The 21,727-nt window shown below is 47.4% G+C and overlaps 8 protein-coding genes across 8 annotated transcripts; 4 read left to right on the top strand and 4 right to left on the bottom strand.

The window, feature by feature from the left end:
* The first annotated feature begins 4 nt into the window (after positions 1 to 4).
* BDCG_02753 (trafficking protein Mon1) lies at positions 5 to 3,215 on the top strand. The gene is made up of 5 exons (XM_045418308.1): positions 5 to 953; positions 1,020 to 1,882; positions 1,969 to 2,150; positions 2,300 to 2,534; positions 2,663 to 3,215. Exons 1-5 carry the CDS (start codon positions 323 to 325, stop codon positions 2,669 to 2,671), a joined length of 1,920 nt encoding a protein of 639 aa, XP_045274923.1. The 5' UTR covers positions 5 to 322; the 3' UTR covers positions 2,672 to 3,215.
* BDCG_02752 (RecQ family helicase MusN) lies at positions 2,633 to 8,665 on the bottom strand. The gene is made up of 5 exons (XM_045418307.1): positions 7,944 to 8,665; positions 4,313 to 7,881; positions 4,172 to 4,250; positions 3,810 to 4,121; positions 2,633 to 3,752 (listed from the first exon to the last, which is right to left on the bottom strand). The coding sequence occupies exons 1-5, from the start codon at positions 8,365 to 8,367 to the stop codon at positions 3,448 to 3,450; spliced, it is 4,689 nt and encodes a 1,562-aa protein (XP_045274922.1). The 5' UTR covers positions 8,368 to 8,665; the 3' UTR covers positions 2,633 to 3,447.
* On the top strand, positions 8,632 to 11,962 carry BDCG_02751 (kelch repeats protein). Its single transcript, XM_045418306.1, has 3 exons — positions 8,632 to 9,342; positions 9,405 to 9,550; positions 9,680 to 11,962. Exons 1-3 carry the CDS (start codon positions 8,892 to 8,894, stop codon positions 11,087 to 11,089), a joined length of 2,007 nt encoding a protein of 668 aa, XP_045274921.1. The 5' UTR covers positions 8,632 to 8,891; the 3' UTR covers positions 11,090 to 11,962.
* On the bottom strand, positions 10,110 to 13,133 carry BDCG_02750 (tyrosine decarboxylase). Its single transcript, XM_045418305.1, has one exon. It carries the CDS (start codon positions 12,717 to 12,719, stop codon positions 11,199 to 11,201), a length of 1,521 nt encoding a protein of 506 aa, XP_045274920.1. The 5' UTR covers positions 12,720 to 13,133; the 3' UTR covers positions 10,110 to 11,198.
* BDCG_02749 (proline iminopeptidase) lies at positions 13,024 to 16,639 on the top strand. The gene is made up of 9 exons (XM_045418304.1): positions 13,024 to 13,470; positions 13,605 to 13,840; positions 13,992 to 14,236; positions 14,320 to 14,405; positions 14,459 to 14,623; positions 14,692 to 14,712; positions 14,771 to 14,909; positions 14,967 to 15,063; positions 15,139 to 16,639. Exons 1-9 carry the CDS (start codon positions 13,425 to 13,427, stop codon positions 15,448 to 15,450), a joined length of 1,347 nt encoding a protein of 448 aa, XP_045274919.1. The 5' UTR covers positions 13,024 to 13,424; the 3' UTR covers positions 15,451 to 16,639.
* On the bottom strand, positions 14,735 to 16,835 carry BDCG_02748 (uncharacterized protein). The gene is made up of 2 exons (XM_045418303.1): positions 16,591 to 16,835; positions 14,735 to 16,485 (listed from the first exon to the last, which is right to left on the bottom strand). The coding sequence occupies exons 1-2, from the start codon at positions 16,765 to 16,767 to the stop codon at positions 15,586 to 15,588; spliced, it is 1,077 nt and encodes a 358-aa protein (XP_045274918.1). The 5' UTR covers positions 16,768 to 16,835; the 3' UTR covers positions 14,735 to 15,585.
* On the top strand, positions 16,675 to 20,283 carry BDCG_02747 (KH domain RNA binding protein). The gene is made up of 4 exons (XM_045418302.1): positions 16,675 to 17,203; positions 17,261 to 18,520; positions 18,605 to 19,484; positions 19,568 to 20,283. Exons 2-4 carry the CDS (start codon positions 17,933 to 17,935, stop codon positions 19,588 to 19,590), a joined length of 1,491 nt encoding a protein of 496 aa, XP_045274917.1. The 5' UTR covers positions 16,675 to 17,203; positions 17,261 to 17,932; the 3' UTR covers positions 19,591 to 20,283.
* A 139-nt stretch (positions 20,284 to 20,422) lies between these two features.
* BDCG_02746 (uncharacterized protein) lies at positions 20,423 to 21,458 on the bottom strand (the record flags this gene model as incomplete). Its single annotated transcript, XM_045418301.1, has 2 exons — positions 20,423 to 21,143; positions 21,352 to 21,458. The coding sequence occupies 2 exons, from the start codon at positions 21,456 to 21,458 to the stop codon at positions 20,423 to 20,425; spliced, it is 828 nt and encodes a 275-aa protein (XP_045274916.1).
* Between the last annotated feature and the right edge of the window lie 269 nt (positions 21,459 to 21,727).

Here is a 21,727-nt window from a genome sequence, read left to right as displayed (position 1 = left end):
CTGATGTTGAGGCTCAATTTCCGCGCCTAAAATTAAACGCGGTCCCAAAACGCTGACATCACCATCTTTCACCTCAGCGCAAGTTTCGACACCACCACTCGAAAAGCAACATAACCCTTTCATACTGGCTGGATATAGCATAGTCGTTACATCTAATATTTATTCGATGCGCACTTACTCTAATAACCGCTTGTAGCCATGTGTAGCTAGGTTGCTTGCTACCTTATCGTCTTTCGCGGCTCAACCTACTATTATTAACTTGCCCTACAAAATGGTCTTCACATAACCTCAGCCCTTCATCGCGCGAAATGAACGGCCGCAGATGGATTCAAAGAAGAATGGTGATAAGTTGCCAGGTAGCGACATGGAAAACTCATCTTTGAGCATTCCACATCCGTTACAAAACAACATGGATACCGCTTGTTCTGGAAGTAGCGGGGAGACCGCAGAAGTCCCTCCGGCTCTCCCCCCTCGCCCTACCATCGTCAGTTTCGAAAAACAACAAGTTACAGCGGGATCGTCTTCGAAAATAAGACCTTCGTCGATGCATAATTTACAGTCAAAACCTACGACTGCCTTGTCCATAACAGATATCAACACTCAGAACATGCCTGATGGCTCCAGCGATCTATATGCATCAACGGCTGGGAAAGTCGTCCCTGGGGTGACTATAGGGTCTAGGTTAAGTGGCACTTATCTGAGAAGCCGCAGGGGAAGCGATGCTGGCGATTCTATAAGTGTACGGAGCTTCGTCCCTGGCGGCGAGAACTCCGATGACGCTAGTCTTTTCGGGGACTTTCCCGTAATTGGAGGCGAGGAGTTTTCATGGACTGAGGGTGGGGAGCATGCGGGAAATCGAGACTTATTGGAGTCTGAGGATGAAGAAGTGGACTATGATTTCGAAAATGAGTTCGACGCCGTCGATGAAGTTGAACCTGATGGTTCCAATTCAAGTAAGCCGGTTCTTAATTGCTCTCAAAATTCCTAACGAATGTAGAATGAGCACTGATGTGTTATAGAGCGCATTGTCGAAGCATGGAAGAAGAAAAGAAAACATTTCCTTATTTTATCGCAGGCAGGAAAACCAATATACACAAGACACGGCGATAGTGGGTTGATTTCCGACTATATTGGCATTATTCAAACGATCATATCCTTCTACGAAGAGTCTGGAGACGCCCTGAAAAGTTTCTCGGCTGGGAAGGCGAGAATTGTTATTTTATCTCAAGGACCATTATACCTGGTTGCTATCAGTCGCCTTTTCGAGAGCGATACCCAGCTAAGGATGCAACTGGAGGCATTATACATGCAAATTCTATCCACTTTGACACTTCCAAGTCTAAACCACCTGTTTTCTATCCGACCATCGACAGATTTACGCCGCCCTTTGCAAGGAACAGAGTCTCTTCTCTCATCATTGGCCGATAGTTTCACTAGAGGCTCTCCGTCGACTCTCCTCTCTGCTCTCGAATGCCTTAAAATCCGAAAATCACATAGACAAACCATAAACAACACTCTTTTAAACACTAGGGCTGAAAACCTATTGTACGGGCTTGTCGTCGCAGGGGGCCGGCTTGTGAGCGTAATCAGACCAAAGAAGCACTCGTTACATCCAGGAGATCTACAACTGATATTTAACATGATTTTTGAAGCCGATGGGGTGAAAGCTGGTGGCGGAGACAGCTGGATTCCTGTTTGCCTGCCAGGCTTTAATAGCAGTGGCTATTTGTACATGTATGTCAGTTTCCTTGATCTGCGTGGTGATGAGAACCATGCTGCAAACCAAAACACGAACAAGGACGACTCCGTTGCCATAATTTTGATTAGCCCGGACAAGGAAAGCTTTTACGCACTTCGGGAGATGCGTGATTCGGTAGTCGAGGTAATTAACCCGTTTTTTCCTTTAGAAAATCACCGTTTCACCATAGTCAGACCATTATATCTTAGGGAACTGATCGTTGTATCTAGCAAATGGCGAAAAACGGCAGCATAAACGTAATTAAAGCCGCAATCGACAAAGGTCGACCTACCACCACGGACATCATACCTGGAACCGTCTTACGGCATTTCCTCTACAAATCAAAAGCCAATGTCCAATTTTCGATGGCCTCATATCATCCGGACTTCTCAACGATTTTGGGGAGACGCAGGTCTGTAAATACATCCTAAAATCACTATTTTACCCACCTAGCGAAATCTATACATATTCTTTCTACCGAGCGAGGAAAAAAAAATGCCAACGAAAGTTAAGGCCATAGTAACTAACTACCATTGTAAATGGACACGTTACTCTCCCCAGACTCTTATCAACCTACCATTCCCTTCATTCTAGTGTTCACGCAAAACATGCGCACGTCAGGGTCGAGCATAGGATAACGAATTCCATGAATGCCCTTGCTTGGATTACGCCTGTATTTGAGTTATATTGTGTTGCCGGACCGAATAGTAATCGGAACGCTCTTTCGCAAAGTACAAGCAAAATCGCTCAGTGGGCACAGCAGGAAGGAGAGAGATTGTTTATTATAGGTGGTGCTGTGAGTCTTTATCTTCACTTTTTATTTTTTTTATTTTTGCATTGATGGAAAAAAAAAAAAAAAAAAAAAAAAAAAAAAAAAAAAAAAAAAAAAAAAAACCCAACTAATCGGAGCTCTTGTTCTATTAGGTATTTTAAAGCTATTTTTCTCGTCAACATTTCATACACTTTCTTGTTATTCCCCTTGCCCTTGGAGACAGCCCTGACGCAATATCCTTCATCGTCCTCAAAGATCCTGATGGGCGTGGGTTGGGCCGGGACGGAAGGAGTTGGTAGTATTATGACGGGATTGTTATGAAAGATTCATTTTTTACCATGTATGGAAATTCAGGGGCGATTTGTCTCTAAAGGTACCACCAGAGCGCTGAGATATCAATAATTCCTACTACCAGACGAACCGAAAAAAAAGGGGGTTGGAACTGCTTCTAAACAAAGAGATTACACGCTCTGAATGTAATGTACATACATCGCCCTTTGATAAAGTATAAGAAAAATAAGAAAAATAAATGAAGAACCCGAGAGATATATATAGGAACATGGGGTATCATGAATATTGTAAAAGGCTTGCGCCGCGTAGCAATGCATTTTTTCGATGCCACACTTTCATCGCCCCAGGCTTACTTGCCCTATGGCGTAAGATATACTGTCAGCGGTCTATTAGTCCGTGCGTCTATCTAGGTATTTGTTAAGTCTATTTTATGCTGGGAAAAAATGATAAATACGGGTGCGAATACACAAAATACAGCAGCGTTAGACAGGACGCCCGGGTGGATTCTCTGAGGAGAAACGTTGAAGGACACCACCAAAAAAATTGGGAGAGACGAACTGGAGAAGGGGAATGTCCGAGTATGAACCGCGATGCAAAAAAAATGGAGTTCGTTTTAGATTGAAGCCGACATGACGAGCGGTCCACGCTATGTAGGCATCATACCAATACCACCACGGGAGCCTGATCCGGAACCTGAACTTGCGCTGCGTTTGGTTGGATGCGTAGACGATGATTGGGCCTTTTTCTTCGAACGAGAGTTTCCAGGCTTTCTACTTGAAGTTCCGCTAACACCTCCACCACCGCCCGCACGAGATTTCGTATTTTTCCCACGAAATGAATTTCTACCATATCTATTATACGAGCCGGATCCTCGCTTTGATGAGCCGTATACCTGACTGGTATAATCACTAGTTGTAAGATCAGAATTCCGGGCGGATTCTAGTTGAGACACTGTCGAAAAGTACTATTAGCTGCGAAACTAATTGACTGATAGCAAGACCAACTCACTGCGGGCATTAAATGAGGCGACTTCGTCGTCTAGTTCGAAGTAAGAGCTTTCTTCCCCAAGCGGGCCGTCTGCAGCCCTTGTGTCACCAATAAAATCATCAAAGTCTTCCCCAAGGCCAATTTCGGAGTCGCTACTGATGTTGATGACGATCTCATGATTCGGGTCTGGAACCAGAACTTCGTTCCTATCTCTCTCTGCCAGAAGTTCCTGGTATCGATGTTCTGCTCGTCGGATCAGTCGAAGAAATTGGATTCCATACCGATCGACTTTGTCAGGATTAATGTTGGGGATTTTGAGGAGTTGGTTTGTATCTGCTATTAGTTAGTATCTTATTGCCATCACCCCATTATTAGGAACATACCTTGCGGCAAGCTGATGGCCATTTCACGCAAGATAGCATCGGGAAATGGCTGATTGCGAAGATTCTTCTTCATCATTATCTATGATGAGATCAGGTTAGCACATTTGAGAAGGTGGATGAATTATATAGCATGTAACCTACCTCATGGCAAGCCTCTTTGGCATAAAACATAAATTCGTCAACTATAATACTCTGAAGAGAGTCAAGCCGAGATAGTTTTCCGTCATCGGTGATTGGAGGTCCCAAGTTTTCATCATACGATCGACGGGGTACTCCAGCCTCACGTACAGGTTCGAAGCCATCACTTTCATCCTCATCTTCTTCGGATGCATAGCAAGCTGTATACCCTCGTCCAAGCTTGCGTCGACGCAACGATTCTTGGATTGGGGACGATACATTTGTTGATTGTGGATACTCATTCCCTGCAGCACGGACCCCGGTTCCGTGACTTCGTGTCGTTTTCGTCTTAAGCTTCTCTGTAGCCTTGCCATTGGGCAAAACCCGAATCGGGAACATCAGTTTGTTACGCCGGGCAAGAAACTCGCCTGCCTTTTCGCCAAGCTGAATATATTGAGTGGCAAAGCGCGCTTTGTTGAAAACATTTTCTTCCCTCAAAGCCTCTTCGCAGATCAAATGGGTAAACATTCGCTGCACGTCAAGGCGATCTAGGTCAGCTCCAATGCCAAATTCGGGAAAGTATTTATCGGCTGGGTCCGAATATTTCATTTTGGCACCCCTCAATATATCCACAGGGTAGAAATATGTCACCTGTCGGTTGCTTAAACGCCCGACGAGTTTCACAGCAGAAGCGGCGAGATCCGTGAAATCCCTTTCTTCAAAAGGTAAATCCGCTTTACAGTTATCGCAGGAGCGGTTACAGTTTTCTTTTTTGAACTTCTCATTAAAGTAGGTGAGAACTTGTACTCGCCGACAATCAGTCCAGTTTTCGCAAAACTGAACAACATGGCGGAGCATCCGATGCTGGCGGCTTTTCTGCTCGCTGCTTCCCTCCCCCTTGTCTATCATATGGCGTATGGATGCCGTATCTTGAAAGCCATAATACAGGTAACAGCCTGACCTTTCGCCATCGCGACCAGCTCGTCCAGTTTCTTGATAATACCCCTCTAGGCTTTTAGGCATTGAGTGATGTATTACGAAACGAACATCTGGTTTATCGATACCCATTCCAAAAGCAATTGTGGCCACAATGACGTTGTATTTTCCGCGCTGCCAATCTCTTTGAATCGATATTCGGTCATTAGAGGGCAGACCAGCGTGGTAATGGACCGCCTTTATTTTGTGCGTATCGCGAAGCTGTTCAGCCACTCTTTCACAGCTTTGTCTGGATAGGCAATATATGATACCCGCTTTACCACTGTATGATCCTTTGATAGTTTCGGCTATGCTTGCAACAACATTTGTGCCTTTCGGTTTCCGGCGGACCTCGTATATCAGATTCGGACGATTGAAAGACTGGACGAATACTTCGGCGTCGTGCATCCCAAGATTGTGGATAACGTCAACCTTGACATTTTCTGTAGCGGTGGCAGTAAGTGCCATGAGCGGGATTCCCGGAAACTTCGTTCTGGTGTTTCCTAATTCCTTGTAATCGGGCCGGAAATCATGACCCCATTGGCTGACGCAATGAGCTTCATCGATGACAATGCGTGCCAATTTACATCGGCTGTGCAGGTGACTCAGGATGTCAAGTAATGCTCCATTCTTGTTCACCATCTCAGGTGTGACGTAGAGTAACTGTATGAGTTTTTCGACGTTGGCGTTGCGCAGGGCCCCATATATCTCCATTTTCTCTTCTTTGCTCGCATCACCGTTTAAGACAGATGCCTGGATCTTGAGGTCTCGCAAATGAGCAACTTGGTCTTCCATCAAACTCAAAAGAGGGGATATAACAACAGTGACTCCTTTTGTCTTGCCGCTCTGGATGACAGAAGGTAATTGGTAACAGAGAGATTTCCCCCCCCCAGTTGGCATCAAAACAAACACATCTTTCCCACTTAGCGTAGCATTGATGGCTTCCAATTGGTTAGGGCGGAACCCAGGGAGGTTGAAACGATGTCGTAGTGCGTGTTTGACATCTTTAGACCAAGGATGTTGTAATGATTCGGGAGTAGGTTTCTTGGCAGAAGATGCTGTTTCACGACGTACAGTTTGACCCCCGAAGGAATATTTGCGTACAGACCCTTGATTCTCAAAATGTTCCGCTGCTTCGAGCATATCAAAATCGTCGGCGTCATTGTCAAAATCTAGCATGTCAGAGGCGACAGGTGTTCCCATATTTCTGGAAAAGAGATTGTCGTTGTCTAGCATAAATTCGTCATCGTCATTTCCATCAAAAGCCGACGTTTTGGGGGTAAAGCTTGGAGGAGTTTTAGGTTTCGTGGACGCCTGCGGGAAAGATTGTAATGGAGGATATGAGATATTAGGGCGGCAGGGAGGAGGTCCGTGAGGCTGGAAGGACATTGTAAGCTTGTCAGTGCATTGCTTTGGAAATTGTGTTCCTTTGATTATGATTTCATGGGCTGGCGGTTTAGTCCCATTGATGGCTGTCGCATTGTCAACTGCAAGAATCCCTGATTGCTCAATTAATTCCACTAATTTAGCTTCTTGTTCTTGCCCCTCTAGTGCAAGTTTTCGAGCTTTGTCGACATCACCAGAGGCATCCGGCAGAATCGCAGCTCGTTCGGCGGACTGTATTATCCGCTTTTTAAGTGCTTCCTGCTTAGCCCGTAATAAAGTGTACGTTGTTTGAGCCTGTTGGAGGCTTTCAAGAGCTCCAATCTTAGAATTCAAGATTTTATTTTCGTCAATCAAATCAGAGGCATCCATAGCATCCATAGCCCGTTGATATGCCATTTCTGCATTCCTGGAACGATCAGATTTAAATCTTTCAAGAAGGTCCTCGACAGAACGAGAAGGAAGAGCGAGGAAATTGACTAGGATAGGATTCTGGCTTCCTTGGTGGATAAAGGTGCCACGAGAGATAGAACTCCCTGAGACATTGCTGCGGTCTTCTAGTCTCTGCGCATTCGAGACAGGAGTGTGCTGTTGGACAGGAGAAGCAATGGTTGATGGCTGACAGCCAGTACTCTTCGGACTCGTTTGGGTAGCAGCCGGTGGGGATTTCTTTGATTTATTCTGTCCCTGCCAACCCTCTTTCTGCTTAGATAGCTTTGGATATAGGTTACGTCCGCTCAATGAGTAAGGTGGAGATCGGTAACCTTCATCGCTGAGAGCCGGGAAAAGATCAACTCCGTCGTCTTCGCCCTCTGAGTCACCAATAACCGGATGCAATAAAGCTTTCTTGGCCGACTTGTCACGAGTAGAACTAGAAACAGAGTCACGCTGCTCTTTCATATCCAGCGTTAATGGGGATCCCGGCGAGGGACTCCGCGATAATGGTTTTGTAGGGTACTTTAGGTCTGCCTCGTAATCCCCGCTTTTTCTTTTCACTCCACGATTGCCTAATGGCTCGGGACGAGATGCATAGTCTTCTCTCCATATCCGTAGTGGCTCGCCAAAGGCTTCAACGGTGGCCGACGAGGACGTATGAAGGAGAGTGTCACCCGTTAGGTCTATGGCATCAACATGTTTGGCAGAAAGCGTGTAATCGCCGGGGTAGGTGGCTTGACGAGACAGAAACCTCGGACTGGTTTGCCGTGGAGTAGAACGTGTAGCGTTCCATACCCTAGCTAAATATATGGTCAGTGCATGTTCACTCACGAGTAAGGGCTAGTTCATCGGGATTACAAACTGTGCTTTTTAGCTTGAGAAGTTGCCTCATTGGGGTCAGGAAAGCTATGGTTTTCTTCCAGCACACTAGGCGTATCTGGCGAAGCTGGAAATTTCTGTTTGATGCTACTCAGCATGCGCGGCTTCGTTGAAGACAAGGGAGCAAATTGAAGCCGGGCCATGTCCACATCCGAGATCCCAAACCCAGTCTCTGCCTTCTCAACCTTAGCATTCTGAGAACCTAAATCGTGCCCTATGGGTTCTAAGACAGATATCACTGTGTCATTGGCAGCATGCACTCCATCCAAGGGATTTCCAAAGTCAGCAGCACCTTGCCCTGCAACACTGTTTCCAGCTGCGGCTTGTGCGCGTGGTATCGATGGAGGTATCAAGGGTCCACGGTTCAACAGCCAAGACAGGTGATCTTGTAAATTATGCTTTGTCATAGAGTCATATCGTTGCTAGCTCGTAAGGGGAGGGCTCTCGGGGACAACTGGGGGAGCTGGTGCAATTCGTCATCAGCACGGAAGATGTTTGAGCTTGATAGTTATCTCTTCAACAAGCGTGTTGAAGTAATGAGGACGCGTTGGCACGTGATGTCAACCCACTTCCCGATGTGGCTTAATTGTTGTGGGGCAGACTTTACACAGCGTAGAGGGGAAATTCTTCTGAGGCTTTAACAACCGCCATTCATCAGTTGACAGTAGAGTAGTACATATAAATAATAATAAGATCACTATCATCCACACTGGAATCGCTACTCAAAAGTTCCCGTTTTGGTTTTTAGGGCACATGAGTCATCCGATCCACTTTGGCTTTCCAAGTGGTTTCGGCCAATGAAAGTGTAACTAACTCCTTTTCAATTCTGATTTTACGGCCAATCCAATGGCCCAATCATTATTCTAGCTCGCACAAGCCGGGGACGCCCATACAAATATCTTTTCATACTTCACGCAGGACTTCAGTCAGGATGGCCAAAAAGGACAAGAAGTCCAAATCAGCGGAGCAGAAGGCTCGTATAGCCGCAAAACAGTCTAAAAAGGCGGCTCAGAAAGAGAAGAAGATCAAAGCAAAGGGACAGGCTGATGACAGTGATGCTGAAGATGTCGACCTGGATGCTGTTTTGGCAGCATATGCAGAAGAACAGGCCAAGTTCCTGAAGGTCACAGAGGCCAGCTGTGGGCCACCATCGCCCCGATCTTCCTCTACCTTGATCGCGTCACCCGCAGGTCGAAACGAACTCTTCCTCTTCGGAGGAGAGCATTTTGATGGCACCATAGCCACCTTTTACAATAACCTTTACGTCTACCAGGCTGATAAGCATGAGTGGCGCGAGGTCACTAGCCCAAATAGCCCTCTCCCCAGGAGTGGACATGCTTGGTGTCGTGGCGGAAATACAGGTGGAATTTATTTATTCGGAGGTATGCACGGACTGTATTATGCAAATATGCAAGGTAGAATAAAATACTGACAGAAAATATAGGAGAATTCTCCTCACCAAAACAGGGAACATTTTATCATTATAATGATTTCTGGCACCTAGATCCATTGACAAGGGAGTGGAGTAGAATTGAAACAAAGGGAAAGGGGCCACCTGCAAGGAGCGGGCATAGAATGACTTATTTTAAGGTAGGCCGCCCTTGTCTGTATTATTATCATGTGGTTGTTAAACGTGATAGTTTATTGAAGTAAGATGTCCAAAGTTTTTTGAATATACGTCTAATGTATAATTTCACTTCGGTTCTGACTTTTTCCCAGAATTATATATTATTATTTGGCGGCTTCCAGGATACGTCCCAGCAGACAAAGTACCTTCAGGACTTATGGATATATGACTGTCAAAAGTATATGTGGCATAACGTTATTCTTCCTCCCGCGTCCCAAAAGCCAGACGCTAGATCATCGTTTTCATTTCTTCCACATGAATTCGGCGCGGTAATCTATGGAGGATATTCTCGAGTAAAGGCGACCGCTGCGGTCAACAAGCAACAGAAAGGGGGGGCGCAGCGTATGATCCTCAAGCCATTTGTTCACCAAGATACCTGGTTCTTGCGCATCACCCCACCCCCTCCCGATGCCCCCCACACTGCAATTCCCACGATCCGGTGGGAGCGGCGGAAAAAACCAGCAAATCCTCCAAATCCGTCGCGTGTAGGCGCGACTATGGCATTCCACAAGGGAAGAGGGATTATGTTTGGCGGTGTCCACGACGTTGAAGTAACTGAAGATGGAATTGAAAGCGAATTTTTCGACAACCTTTACGCGTGGAATACGGATCGAAACCGCTTTTTCCAAATGTCGCTTCGCCGACCACGAGTAGCAGGGAAGAAGCAGCAGGCTGCTGCGCAGGCCGCAAAACGGAGCCGAGGCAGAGCAGATGAAGAGGAGCTGCTGCGCAACCTTGCTCTCCTTGAATCGAAGGTAAATTCAACCAAAATAGAATCTCAGCCAATGGATGTTGATTCTTCAGAAAAAGAGGGTGAGGATACCGGAGAGAAACGAAACTTGACAATTCGCTTTGAAATGCCTCACCGCAGGTTCAATTCTCAATTAGCAGTGCTAGATGATACCCTGTTTATGTTTGGCGGCACCTTTGAGAGAGGGGATCAGGAATTTACATTTAACGACATGTATTCTATTGACCTAGTAAAGCTAGATGGTGTGAAGGAGATATTTTACAGGGAGCCCGAACATTGGAACGATGCCATTGCAGTCGACAGCGATGAGGAGGGCGAAGACGAGGAAGAATCGGACGATGGCGAAAATGAAGATGTGGACATGGAGTCAGTAGAAGTAGCGTCGACTGCAGCGACAAGTGTCATCGCGGAACAGGCGCAGGCGGAAATGGAGGTCGAACAAGAACCAGAAACTCTAGTCAAGGATTCTCAACCTCACCCTCGACCTTTTGAGTCTCTGAGAGATTTCTTCGCCAGGACCTCCACGGAATGGCAGGATATTTTATTGTCGAAGATGACCGCTGATAAAACTGGAACAGAAATGAGTGTGAAGGAACTCCGGAAGGAAGCGTTTATCCTGGCTGAAGAGAAATGGTGGGATTGTAGAGAAGAAATCACAGCTCTGGAGGACGAACAGGAAGAGGCTGGCATTGGGGAAGTCGTCAGTATGGCCGATAGAAGTGACGTTCCATCTGCAGGGCGTCGGAGATAAGGGTGGGAAAGAGGCTATGGTATTCTATCAATATTTTCCACATATGTGGATAATATGTCTATGGATATATATAACACAGTACATCTAACGTGCTCTTCTTTCTGACATATTATTCCGCAATTTCACGCAGCACTGAAGTTATCACTTCAAAATCCTTCTCTTCGTTCACCCTCCAGTTTGAAATTGCAATTCTACACGCCGGCTTGCCGTCCCAACTAGTTCCGGACACATATATTTTTGAAGCGGTATTGATTTTGCTCACCAACACCTGATTTAAATCTTCATCCTTTGCCCTAAATAGAACAATTATAAATGTGTTCTGCAGAAGACTTTCCTTCTCTGGGTCGTGAGGAAGAACTGCATAGGCGGGATGCTCAAATAGCCAGCCAACAACCGACCTAGCAAGTCGGATTTGTCTTTCCAACATATCCCTATACCCGTCCTTTCCATATGCAACTAATGTCGCATACACCGGCAGCGCTCTAAGGCGTCTGGAGTTCTCAACGCCATTGTTACACGGAGGTGGGATCCCGCCGCCACCAGCACTTAGATAGGCAGCGTTAGGATTCCGGCAGACGTCCTCTGCGAGGTCCGCATGGCGGGAGAAGAAAAACCCGCAGTCGTAGGGAACGTTGAGTAGTTTGTGACCGTCTCCTGTAATTGAGTCTGCTAGCTCAAGCCCCTGGCATCCTTTCCAAATGTGATCAAATTCCCCTCCACTTTTTAAAATCCGTCCAAACATCCCAAAAGCGCCATCGACATGTAGCCAAGCGCCGTACTTGTCACAGAGCTGCCGTATCTTTCTGAACTCTTCCAATCCCCCTGTAGCAAAATGCCCCGTGTTCACTTCGCCACAGGACACCGCAACAATACTTGCCATATCACTTCTGGCCAACTCCTTTTCTAAATTCTCAAAGTCGAACTTAAGTGGAACCCAACCATCACCAGCAGCACAAACGCTTTTAACATTTGCCCGACCAATACCTAGAATCCCCGCTGCCTTTCCAACTGACGAATGGGGATATGTAGATAGAACTTGTAGGCCTTTTAAGCCAGCAGCAACCAACACCTCCGCCATGCCATGCTCGCCCACGCTTTTCATAACCTCCCGAGCCGCACCCTCCTTCCTCTCCACGGCTACCCGAAGAATAAACTCTCTCCCCAACGCCAGTCCGAGTACATTGCTACCCGTGGCGCCCGTCGTCATAGTCTTATGGGTCCATGTTTTGTGATCCAGATCGAACATATCAAGCAGAAACGTCAATGCCCGATCCTCCACATCCGTCGCGACGGAGTGGTCTGGAAGGTGCGCGTGGACATTCTGGTCATAGGCAGATACGATATTGTCAGCCAGCAGGGCAGCGGGTGTTACGCCACCTGTGACAAAGCCATAGTAATTGGCGCTTAGGCTGCTGCCGTTGAAACCGGGAGAAATATCGTTGACTATATGCCTTTTTGTCTCTGAAAATCCCAGGCCGGCGCTAGGGAGCGGGGATATCAGGGAGGAGCGGACGTGGGAGAGGGTGGTGGATGTGGGGAGCGGGGAGGATGTCCAGGGCGAGATGGCCTTCTGCCAGATTTGGGAAGGGAACTCTTTATCCTCGCGGGATTGGAGGGGTTGAATGCTCATGGTTGGGAAGGTTTAATCGATCACTTACGTGTTTATATTGTGTGTATGTTGCACCGTGTATGTTATGACACGCACATATCCCTTCTGCTTGTTATCCGAGAGATATTTACTACAAGCTCCTCTGGACAAAACATCACCATTTATCGGCTGGAGTCAGCGCTAAGAAAAAACCTTGCCCTTTTTTGCCTTATTCGGCCGAGTTTCTCTAGACACGGCGTTGTTTCAACCATGGTATTATTAAATGAGTATATCTCAGCAGCAGTTTATCTGTTAGATGTAGTTAACTTAGTTATGTAATAGCGCCATAGGCCATTGTCCTCAATCATATAAGATGGTGATAGCTTGTGGCCCAAAACACGAGGAGGTTTGAATTATTTATATGTACTCGTATAGATAACATCGCCCAGATATGCATATCCATACCATAGCTAGACCGACAGCGATCTTGGGTGAGGTTTCGGAGCCCTATAAATAACTTACTAACCCCGCGCCTATTTATTTAACCTTTGGTCCATTGGCTAGGTTATTTATTTAAGTTACCAGTAACTAGTTGCATCACCCCTCAACTCTCCCAAATACTACGCGCCGCGAACACACAACCATCTCCTAAACCAGCTGTTCCCAAAAGGGATCCTCTTGAGTTCTCAGCTCAGTATCCCCGCTGCTATCTGCTAGATACTCTAGCATCCTCAGCTCGTTCCCATCATGTGGCTCGCAAAACTAGTCAGGTCACAGGCCCATTTTGTTCCAGGTGGGTGGCTTGGGCTGCTTTGTTTTTATCCGCAATAACATTTGATATTGCAAAGCCATACACCCATATCCTATCGAGAGGCTATATAGACGCGAATAACTGATATTTTAATATACCATTCGCGCAACGAACAGGCAAATTGAAGGTGACTGAACTTTTCTGGGATGTCCCTCTGGATTACAATCGGCCCACTGAAGCCACCATCCGACTTTTCGGGCGGGCTGTAAGACGCCGCGAGCCAGGGGTTGATTTGGCTCGAGATGAAAAGGTCTTACCCTGGTTTTTATACCTACAAGGTGGACCAGGGATGGCATCGCCGGCGCCACAGGACGTTGGCTGGGTGCAAATGATGCTTGATAGGGGATACCAGGTATGGCATGATTTTGAGAGCATGCGCTGCTCATTATGCTTCTAACTCTCGTCTGCGGGCTGGATAGCTGGAGCCAATATATCTCAAGAAGATACTCTCACTATCGGCCGCGATATGCTCCTTTGGATGGCCTAGCTTATTGTTTCTATAGATTCTCTTACTTGACCAACGAGGGACTGGATTGAGTACTCCAATTACGGCTGCTACTCTTGGCCTCGTAGGCGATGCTGTTAAACAGGCTGAATACCTCAAATTATTCCGCGCAGATAACATCGTTCGGGATTGCGAGGCTATCCGTGAAAATATTACTGTTGAGTACCCGCCTGAAAAGAAGAAGTGGAGCCTCCTTGGCCAGAGTTTTGGCGGTTTTTGCGCTGTCACCTATCTTTCAAAATTGTGAGCTGCTGGTTTATGATCTTATATCGCTCTTGCTCATTCGGAAAGTTTTTTGTTCTGGAGGCTAATTCTGGCCTGTGAAGTCCTGAGGGCCTACGAGAGGTTTTCACAACCGGAGGTCTCCCTCCTCTCAGACGGGGACCCGAGCCTGTACTTGAGCGGACGTACGGTAAGTTTTTGAAGGCTCTGACTGGAGCGAGCGGAACAACTGAGATGCAATAGAAAAGGTCCTTGAACGAAATGAAGCGTACTACTCCAAGTTCCCCGAGGATGTTAACAGAGTTGATCAAATCGTACGCTATCTGAGCGAGAACCGGGTAGAGCTACCCTCTGGAGTTCTCACGTCCGCCAGATTCTTGTCACTCGGGTTATCATTCGGCATGCGAGGTATGTACATATGATATATCCTTGTGTTGTGGCTTACATGAACCAATTTTGGCTAACTTGTGAAACAGGCGGCTTACATTCTATTCACGGTATGAGAAAAGACGTAGTGGAGTCACATTCAAGTCTACTCACTGTTAATGTGTGCAGATATCGTGCTAAGAGTACACAACGAACTCGAAACGTTTAACTTTTTGACCACACCAACTCTTGCATTAGTGGATAATGCTACTACCTTCGATAATAATATCCTCTATGCGGTTCTTCATGAAGCTATATATTGCCAAGGGTAGGTAAACCCCTTTGCGCGACGATCTGCAGAGCAAAAATATAAATGATTATATAGGGAGCCGTCGAACTGGTGTGCGGATAGATTGCTATCTAGGTTCTCCTCATATAATAACAAATTTGGGGGGAGTTCGTTGTTTTTCACTGGGGAAATGGTGAGTTAAAAGCGCACCCGCCCCTTGGATGAAACAAAAACCCAAGATTGACGACGGGATTTAACACACACACAGATATACCCACACATGTTTGAATCTTCCAATGAGCTCAGGAAAGTCAAAGCCGCTGCGGACATCATTGCAGCGTACGACGGATGGCCAGATCTCTATGACGAAGTACAACTAGCCAAAAACGAGGTACCGGTATTTTCAGCAACCTTCGTGGATGACATGTATGTGCATTACGCATTGGCAACGGAAACTGCAGCGAAGATCAGAGGGTGCAAGCAGTTCATTACGAATACTATGTATCACAACGCGATCCGTGCGAACGCCGATGAGTTGATTAAACAACTTTTCGCTCTGAGGGACGACACGCTCGATTAGGTCATGAGTCTTTGTTTTGTACCTTTTTAATGACCTCCAGCCATAGAACATAGGCAGCTGTTTATAACACCTCATATTTTGTTTGTAGCGTCGACATGTTCAGTGTGGGTCTTTGTATAAGTATGCACATATATATCAATCAATCAGCTCCCTCGCAAAATCAATCAGCCGTAGCCGACGCGCATCCCGCGGATGAAACTGTGCAATTTTCGCTTTCACCAGGAACCTAGACGCGGCAGTGTCTCGCTCTAACTTGATATAGGATGACGTACTAGCCGCCTCCACCAACGAATCAATTAAAGCATGAACCTCTTGCCCAGCTGCCTCCCGCTTGCTGCCTATTCCGCCTCTGTGACCATACCCATCCCCACCCCCACTCCCACTCGGTAGTCGAGAAACCAGCTCATCAATCCGCTGCTGCCTCGAATCCCTTTCCACCTCCGCACCAGCAGGAGCCTTAATCCTCCTCTCCTTCCCCTGTGTCGTATACCCTGCCGCCAGCGTGGCATCCGACACCTCAAGCTGATCCCCTACAACCGGGCCGCCCAAATTCTCCGCAGCCAGCATCGCAGCTAAATGGTCATCAATAAATACCCTCAACGCTTCCTTCAGCGCAGCCGTCTTCTTCTCTAACTCGACCTTGCGCCTGCGCTGCTGTTGCATGAACTCCTTCGCCAACTGCGCCGGCCGTTTCTCGCGCTCCTCTGGCCGTGCGGACTGGAGAGTCTTAATGCGGTCATCTAAACCTGTGCTAATCAGTTGCGCGTCGCGTGCAGCCGCTTGTTCGGCCTTTAGTCGCTCCCGGCTTGCGCTGAGGTCGTGTGCTGTGGCATCTATGCTTGATTTGAGATCCAGGATTTGGCGAGATGACTCGCGCAATGCGAGGAGGGTGGGCAGGGGGGAGTCTGGGTGTGGTAGGTCTGGCACGGTCTGTGAGAGGCTTTTGTAGGCTTTTGTTGCGCGCCGGATTTGCGCAAGGCGCATGCGGGGCTCGAGGCCTGGGCGGGGAAGTCCGTGTATAGTTGAGCGCCGGAGCTGGAACAAAATAAATGTTTTAATTGCTAGGTTTCAGAGAAACGCGGGAAGAACTCTACTGTTCAGATGAAACTATGAGACAAGCAAAAATTGACTCAAACTAACCTGTTGTAGAGCATCTTCCTGGCGCCTTACTTGAGCTTGCAGTTGGCTCAGGGTCTGATCAAGCTTCTGATTGTACGCGCGGTGGTCAATTGGATGGCGGTCGCGTTCTTCTTCGAGTTTGTGATTGGTTTCTGCAAACTGGAGTATTTTCTCCAGGGTATCATGTTGCAATGCCATCTTCCCAGCGCGCGTTCAGATCCCGTCTCCGTTCATACCTAGGCACTCTGCGTGCTACGGAAGCTTCCGAAGAGGGAGCAAGATCCACGTGACTAGTTTCTTCGGCTTAGCTCAGCAACATTAGTCTCATTTCGGGCGAAAGACATCCTCATCAGGCTTAGTGCGGCTCGCTCCCCCACAAGTTTAGCCTTTTGCGGCTCTGGACCTTCCTCCAACCTCATCTCCTCTTGTTCGTCGCCTCCTCGCGATTTTCTCTCTTCTCAACTCTCATCGGCAGCAGCATCGCGTCCTGCAAGTAGTCATCGTCCTTCATCGTAAGAGATATTTGCCCATCTCCCATTTACTTCTTGTGCCCGTTCCCGTTCCCCCCTTTCCCCTTCTCTCCCTGTCCTGTCTTCCACTGAAAAAAAAGAAAAAAAAACTCTTGCGCCTATTTGTCAGTCATTTTTGCTAACCCCTTTTTCCGCGTCTCAGTTGCTAACAAAGACTTCAGGTTTCGCGTAATATTGGGGTCTGATCTGGGACAAGGAGGCCAAGAAAGAGATATTTCCCAAACGAAAAGAAAAAGGAAGAAGAAAGAAAAGAGGTCCAACAACTTGCGTGTATCCTCCTGTTTGAGCCTGTTACTTTGTCCATCAAACTTCCAAAATCCTTCCCTGGCTGAAGGTACCTTCTCTACCACCACTTACCACCATATCACAACCCCTCCGTCTCCCCTGTGGATCAAATTCTTATCCCAGCATCTCCCAAAATTTCTCCTGGAGCCTTTCGCTCAATACTGCTGAAACCAAATCCAACCTTCTCACCTCAATACAACATCTATCTCCATTTCTACGTCGACTCCATTTGCCTCTCCGCACCGTTTCCACCATCTCCTGCTACCACTATCCTCATTCTTTGACTCTCAGCCTATCTCCAAGCACCACCTCCTCTCCAACCGACCCACCAGCACCAGCAAGTTTTCCTTGGGAAATCCCTGGTGTACATAGCCGATTCAGAAACAAAAGAAAACAATTTAAAAGAAAAGATATTCAGATCCTACTTCGATCCTTGTTTTCCCAGTGTAGGTGAAGCAGCAGAAAAAGAAAAGATATCCAGACCCAGAGCAAGAAAATCCCCGACGAACACCGTATTTTAGCTCAGCAACCCCGATACGAATACAAATATGTCCGCCTCTCCGACTTCCGCCGTGGCGTCAACGAAACGTCCCCTAGAGGACCCCTCATCTCCATCAGGACCCACCGATCAACCCGACGCCAAACGTCCCGCCCTGGATAAGGTAGTAAAGGGCGGAGAAGAGGAAGAATCTAAGGTAGTTCGAGAAGGTGACAGCTCTGCGACGGAGACCGCCAAGTCCGATACTGCCACTCAACCCGCAGCTGCTGCCACCGGAGAAAATGGCGTAAAGGACGAGCAAGGTGATTTAGTTGTTCCCGATGCTCTTCATGCCAATGGCAAGAACGCATCTGCTGCTCAGATACTGGAGACCCAGCCCATTCAGTCCACAGCTTCTCAAAATGACCGTTCATCATCGCAACCTCCTTCCCAGCAGGCCACTCAAGATGAGAGTGGATGGATCCATATCCGAGCCGTGATCTCTAGTGCTGAGGCGGCAACCTGTATTGGCAAAGGAGGTGAAAATGTTTCACAGATTCGTCGTCTATCTGGTGCCAAGTGCACTGTTAGCGACTACTCTCGTGGTGCAGTGGAAAGAATTTTAACCGTCAGTGGCATGCAGGATGCAGTTGCTAAGGTATGCTCTCAAGACGGTTGCTGATTATTTACCCAGTTTCATTTTCCTCAATATTGCAATCGCTGACATGTACCCCGACAAAAGGCTTTTGGTTTGATTATTCGTACTCTTAACAATGAACCCCTGGAGGCCCCATCCACAGCTCAGTCAAAGACATATCCTCTCCGCCTGCTCATTCCCCATCTACTTATCGGCTCTATCATTGGAAAGTCTGGAGTACGCATTCGCGAAATCCAAGAGGCTTCTGGTGCTCGTCTCAATGCTTCCGATTCATGCCTTCCTCTTTCCACAGAACGAACCCTTGTTATCCTGGGTGTTGCTGACGCAGTTCACATTGCAACTTATTACGTTGCAGTGACTTTGGTAGAACAACTGACTGAAAGATTTGGCGGACCTGCAGCTTCCGCTTATGCCACCCGCAGTGGTGGTCCCGCTGGTGTCGTCCCTGGAGGTATGCAGGTAGTTCCGTACATCCCCCAACCAGCCGGCGGACAATACGGGCATCCAGATACTTTCAAGAGACATCAACCTCAAGCAAATCGGGCTGTATCCACCGGTGGGTACGGCGTACCGTACGTCCACGGCCAGCCGGGCCAGCCTCAAATGCCACACCAAGCACTTCATTACGGTTCTTCTTCCCGTCCCGGCTACACTGGAGCTGGTCCTCATCAACCAGCACCTTACGGCGCTCCCCAGCCCACCCAAGTCCACGGTGCACCAACTGCTCAACCTGCTGGAGGAGTTGTCCCAGGAGCACCAGTGACACAGCAGATCTTTATTCCCAACGATATGGTGGGTGCTATCATTGGCAAAGGAGGCGCCAAGATCAACGAAATACGCCACCTCAGCGGCAGTGTTATCAAGATCAACGAGCCTCAGGACAACAGCAACGAGCGCCTCGTTACTATCACGGGTACACCCGAGTGCAACCAAATGGCTCTCTATATGCTTTATTCCAGACTTGGTATGTAGTTTTATCTGAGCTAGTTTGGTCTACTTCCCCCCCACATGGATAAACTTTTGCTAACCATGACATTTCGCGTACAGAGAGTGAGAAGCACAGAATTTAGAACACTTACGGAGCTATCTTCCCAGCTTTATGTTTTCATCTTTATTTTCATGTTGTTTCATGTTGGTTCCCTCGCCTCTGGGAGTTGATTGAAAAGTAGTTTTCCACAAATTTGTTACCTTTCTTATTCTACTCGCTCTCTGTAGCTCCCGTTGCATGCCACGGCTTTTAGTGTCGTGTGATTTGTTTTGTTCTATTTTCCCCTTCTTATATTTCCTTTTGTCCCATTATTTTTCAAACTGACTGATTTATTTTTTCACCATCCCATTGATTAAATCTATAGGCTGTTCTTCCCTTTTCTTCGTTATTTCTTCCGGTGTATTTTTACCCCGAACAAATATTAATGGCAAATCTCACTACTAACTCGATTACCACAAAAAATCGTTAATTGTTTTAAACCCCTTATCTCACAGCTGCGAGTTCATGGAGAGAAGCTTGCCCTGGCACATGTCTAGGAGGTTGGAACAGTGATTGTACGATCCGATTAAACCAAGAGAACTACTGGACAGACGGATATATACAAATATATATCTGTATCAGATCTCTTAGTTCGCCAGTGCATGCGACATGACGCCGAGGTAGCTCTGTACAGCTACGCATTCTCCTTCCAAAATTCCAAAAAGAAATAACTTTGTCGCATCCAAAATTTTCAAAATCCGTTTTTGAGGAAAAAAAAAAAAAAAAAAAAAAAAAAAAAAAAAAAAAAAAAAAAAAAAATTACATCGCCTGACATGGCACCCCCTATGTACCTCTCCACTTATCGCAGAACATAATTTCTTTTGACTCTCTCCATTTCCTCTCATCCATCATCGAGATGTACAGTTTCCACAAAATCACACATGCTCATTTCCCACGCTCCTTCCTTCCCCTTCCCCTTCCCCTTTCCCACCCCACCTTTCCTCTCCCCGAGTCCGAGGACTCCCCTCCTCCTCGCCAAACCTAACATACCTCATCTCCAACACCTTAATCCCAGGCAACATCTTGGCTCTGACGGGCGCGAAGGCCTTCTCAAAGTCATCCGTCCCCATCGCCGCCTCATGCTCCTGTATGCTCTCCCAGCCAATCACCAGGATAGTCAGCTCCGCCTCCCCGGAGGGGCTATCGGCATGCTCCACCGTTCTGGGCCTCTCTACCCATCCCAGCGATAACCAGCCTGGCGGGCCTTGCTTTGCTAACTTCGTCCGTGATGGCGATGAGGAGGGCTTTTGCGCCTCGTGGTGGTGCTGGTGCTGGTGCTGGTGGTGCTGATGCTGATGATGGTGCTGGTGATGCTCCTTCGTGGTAGGATCATCCTCTTCGTCATCAGAGGGACAGATGCCTAGCAATGCGGTGCGCAGGTTTGATAGGGAGCTTTCTATGAAGGACTTTTGCTCGAAGGGGAGGGCACTGGGGAAAGGGAGGATGGCGAGTTCGACAATTGGGGTTGTGGTGAGATCTTTGAGGTGGACGGGTGGGGTAAGGGTGGTGTGGATTGTTATTGGGGCTGAAGATGGGGCGAGAATTGAGGAGATTTGGCTGAGGGGGACGGAGGAAGTTGCATCCTTCCATGCTGTACTTTGTGGGAAGGACGCGGGTTTCCTGTTAGCTAAGGTGTTTTCTAGGGGGGTTTGTAGGATATTGGTGAGACAAACAAGAAGAAAGATAGAAAAGGCTACTTTTCTTTCCATCGACGAATTGGGTATATATCCAAGGTAAGAGGGGGGGTTGAAAAACCAATGGAATGTCCATGCATGCATATTTCATATTTTTTTTTCCCACCAACCCAAACGATTTCTTTTTCTTCCTCCCCATTCCGGCCCCAGCTGGAATCCAGATACCCGCGGGGCAGCTTCCCCCCCTCAAGGCCCTCCGGGAAGACCCTTCCCTCATAATTTTGGGGGTCCCCAGGCTTCCCCCCCTTTTTAAAGGTTAGGAAAATGAGCTCTGGGCCGCCCGCGTTGGATCCCTTCTGCCCACTTTTTATTTTTTTCGGGTTTTATTCAATTCCCGGGCCCCGAATTCCTCCTGTTATTTTCTCCCCTTCCAGTGTTTTTTTTTTGTGGAAAGCGAGACGGATCGCGGAGTATATTTATGCTTAGGGAAATCCAATATTTGCCATTCGCCAGTTCGCCAATGAAATGTAATTTCGGGGGGGGGGG

This window comes from Blastomyces dermatitidis (genome assembly GCF_000003525.1).
Source record: "Blastomyces dermatitidis ER-3 genomic scaffold supercont1.3, whole genome shotgun sequence".
In the NCBI taxonomy this organism is placed as follows: Eukaryota; Fungi; Ascomycota; class Eurotiomycetes; order Onygenales; family Ajellomycetaceae; genus Blastomyces; species Blastomyces dermatitidis.
The sequence above is the reverse complement of the archived record's forward strand: the minus strand, read 5'-3'. Positions and strand labels throughout refer to the sequence as shown.

Excerpts from the sequence above, each read along its gene's own strand:
- BDCG_02747 (XM_045418302.1), top strand. The coding sequence starts at position 17,933 with ATGTCCGCCTCTCCGACTTCCGCCGTGGCGTCAACGAAACGTCCCCTA. Across the intron at positions 18,521-18,604 it reads TGCAGGATGCAGTTGCTAAG|GCTTTTGGTTTGATTATTCG; the intron begins GTATGCTCTCAA and ends CCCCGACAAAAG. Across the intron at positions 19,485-19,567 it reads TATGCTTTATTCCAGACTTG|AGAGTGAGAAGCACAGAATT; the intron begins GTATGTAGTTTT and ends TTTCGCGTACAG.
- BDCG_02751 (XM_045418306.1), top strand. The coding sequence starts at position 8,892 with ATGGCCAAAAAGGACAAGAAGTCCAAATCAGCGGAGCAGAAGGCTCGT. Across the intron at positions 9,343-9,404 it reads TGGAATTTATTTATTCGGAG|GAGAATTCTCCTCACCAAAA; the intron begins GTATGCACGGAC and ends CAGAAAATATAG. Across the intron at positions 9,551-9,679 it reads ATAGAATGACTTATTTTAAG|AATTATATATTATTATTTGG; the intron begins GTAGGCCGCCCT and ends ACTTTTTCCCAG.
- BDCG_02749 (XM_045418304.1), top strand. The coding sequence starts at position 13,425 with ATGTGGCTCGCAAAACTAGTCAGGTCACAGGCCCATTTTGTTCCAG. Across the intron at positions 13,471-13,604 it reads ACAGGCCCATTTTGTTCCAG|GCAAATTGAAGGTGACTGAA; the intron begins GTGGGTGGCTTG and ends CGCAACGAACAG. Across the intron at positions 14,406-14,458 it reads TGTACTTGAGCGGACGTACG|AAAAGGTCCTTGAACGAAAT; the intron begins GTAAGTTTTTGA and ends GAGATGCAATAG.
- BDCG_02753 (XM_045418308.1), top strand. The coding sequence starts at position 323 with ATGGATTCAAAGAAGAATGGTGATAAGTTGCCAGGTAGCGACATGGAA. Across the intron at positions 954-1,019 it reads ACCTGATGGTTCCAATTCAA|AGCGCATTGTCGAAGCATGG; the intron begins GTAAGCCGGTTC and ends GATGTGTTATAG. Across the intron at positions 2,151-2,299 it reads ACGATTTTGGGGAGACGCAG|ACTCTTATCAACCTACCATT; the intron begins GTCTGTAAATAC and ends TACTCTCCCCAG.
- BDCG_02750 (XM_045418305.1), bottom strand. The coding sequence starts at position 12,719 with ATGAGCATTCAACCCCTCCAATCCCGCGAGGATAAAGAGTTCCCTTCC.
- BDCG_02752 (XM_045418307.1), bottom strand. The coding sequence starts at position 8,367 with ATGACAAAGCATAATTTACAAGATCACCTGTCTTGGCTGTTGAACCGT. Across the intron at positions 4,251-4,312 it reads CCAAAGAGGCTTGCCATGAG|ATAATGATGAAGAAGAATCT; the intron begins GTAGGTTACATG and ends ATCTCATCATAG. Across the intron at positions 4,122-4,171 it reads GGCCATCAGCTTGCCGCAAG|ATACAAACCAACTCCTCAAA; the intron begins GTATGTTCCTAA and ends AACTAATAGCAG.
- BDCG_02748 (XM_045418303.1), bottom strand. The coding sequence starts at position 16,767 with ATGGCATTGCAACATGATACCCTGGAGAAAATACTCCAGTTTGCAGAA. Across the intron at positions 16,486-16,590 it reads AGGAAGATGCTCTACAACAG|CTCCGGCGCTCAACTATACA; the intron begins GTTAGTTTGAGT and ends ATTTTGTTCCAG.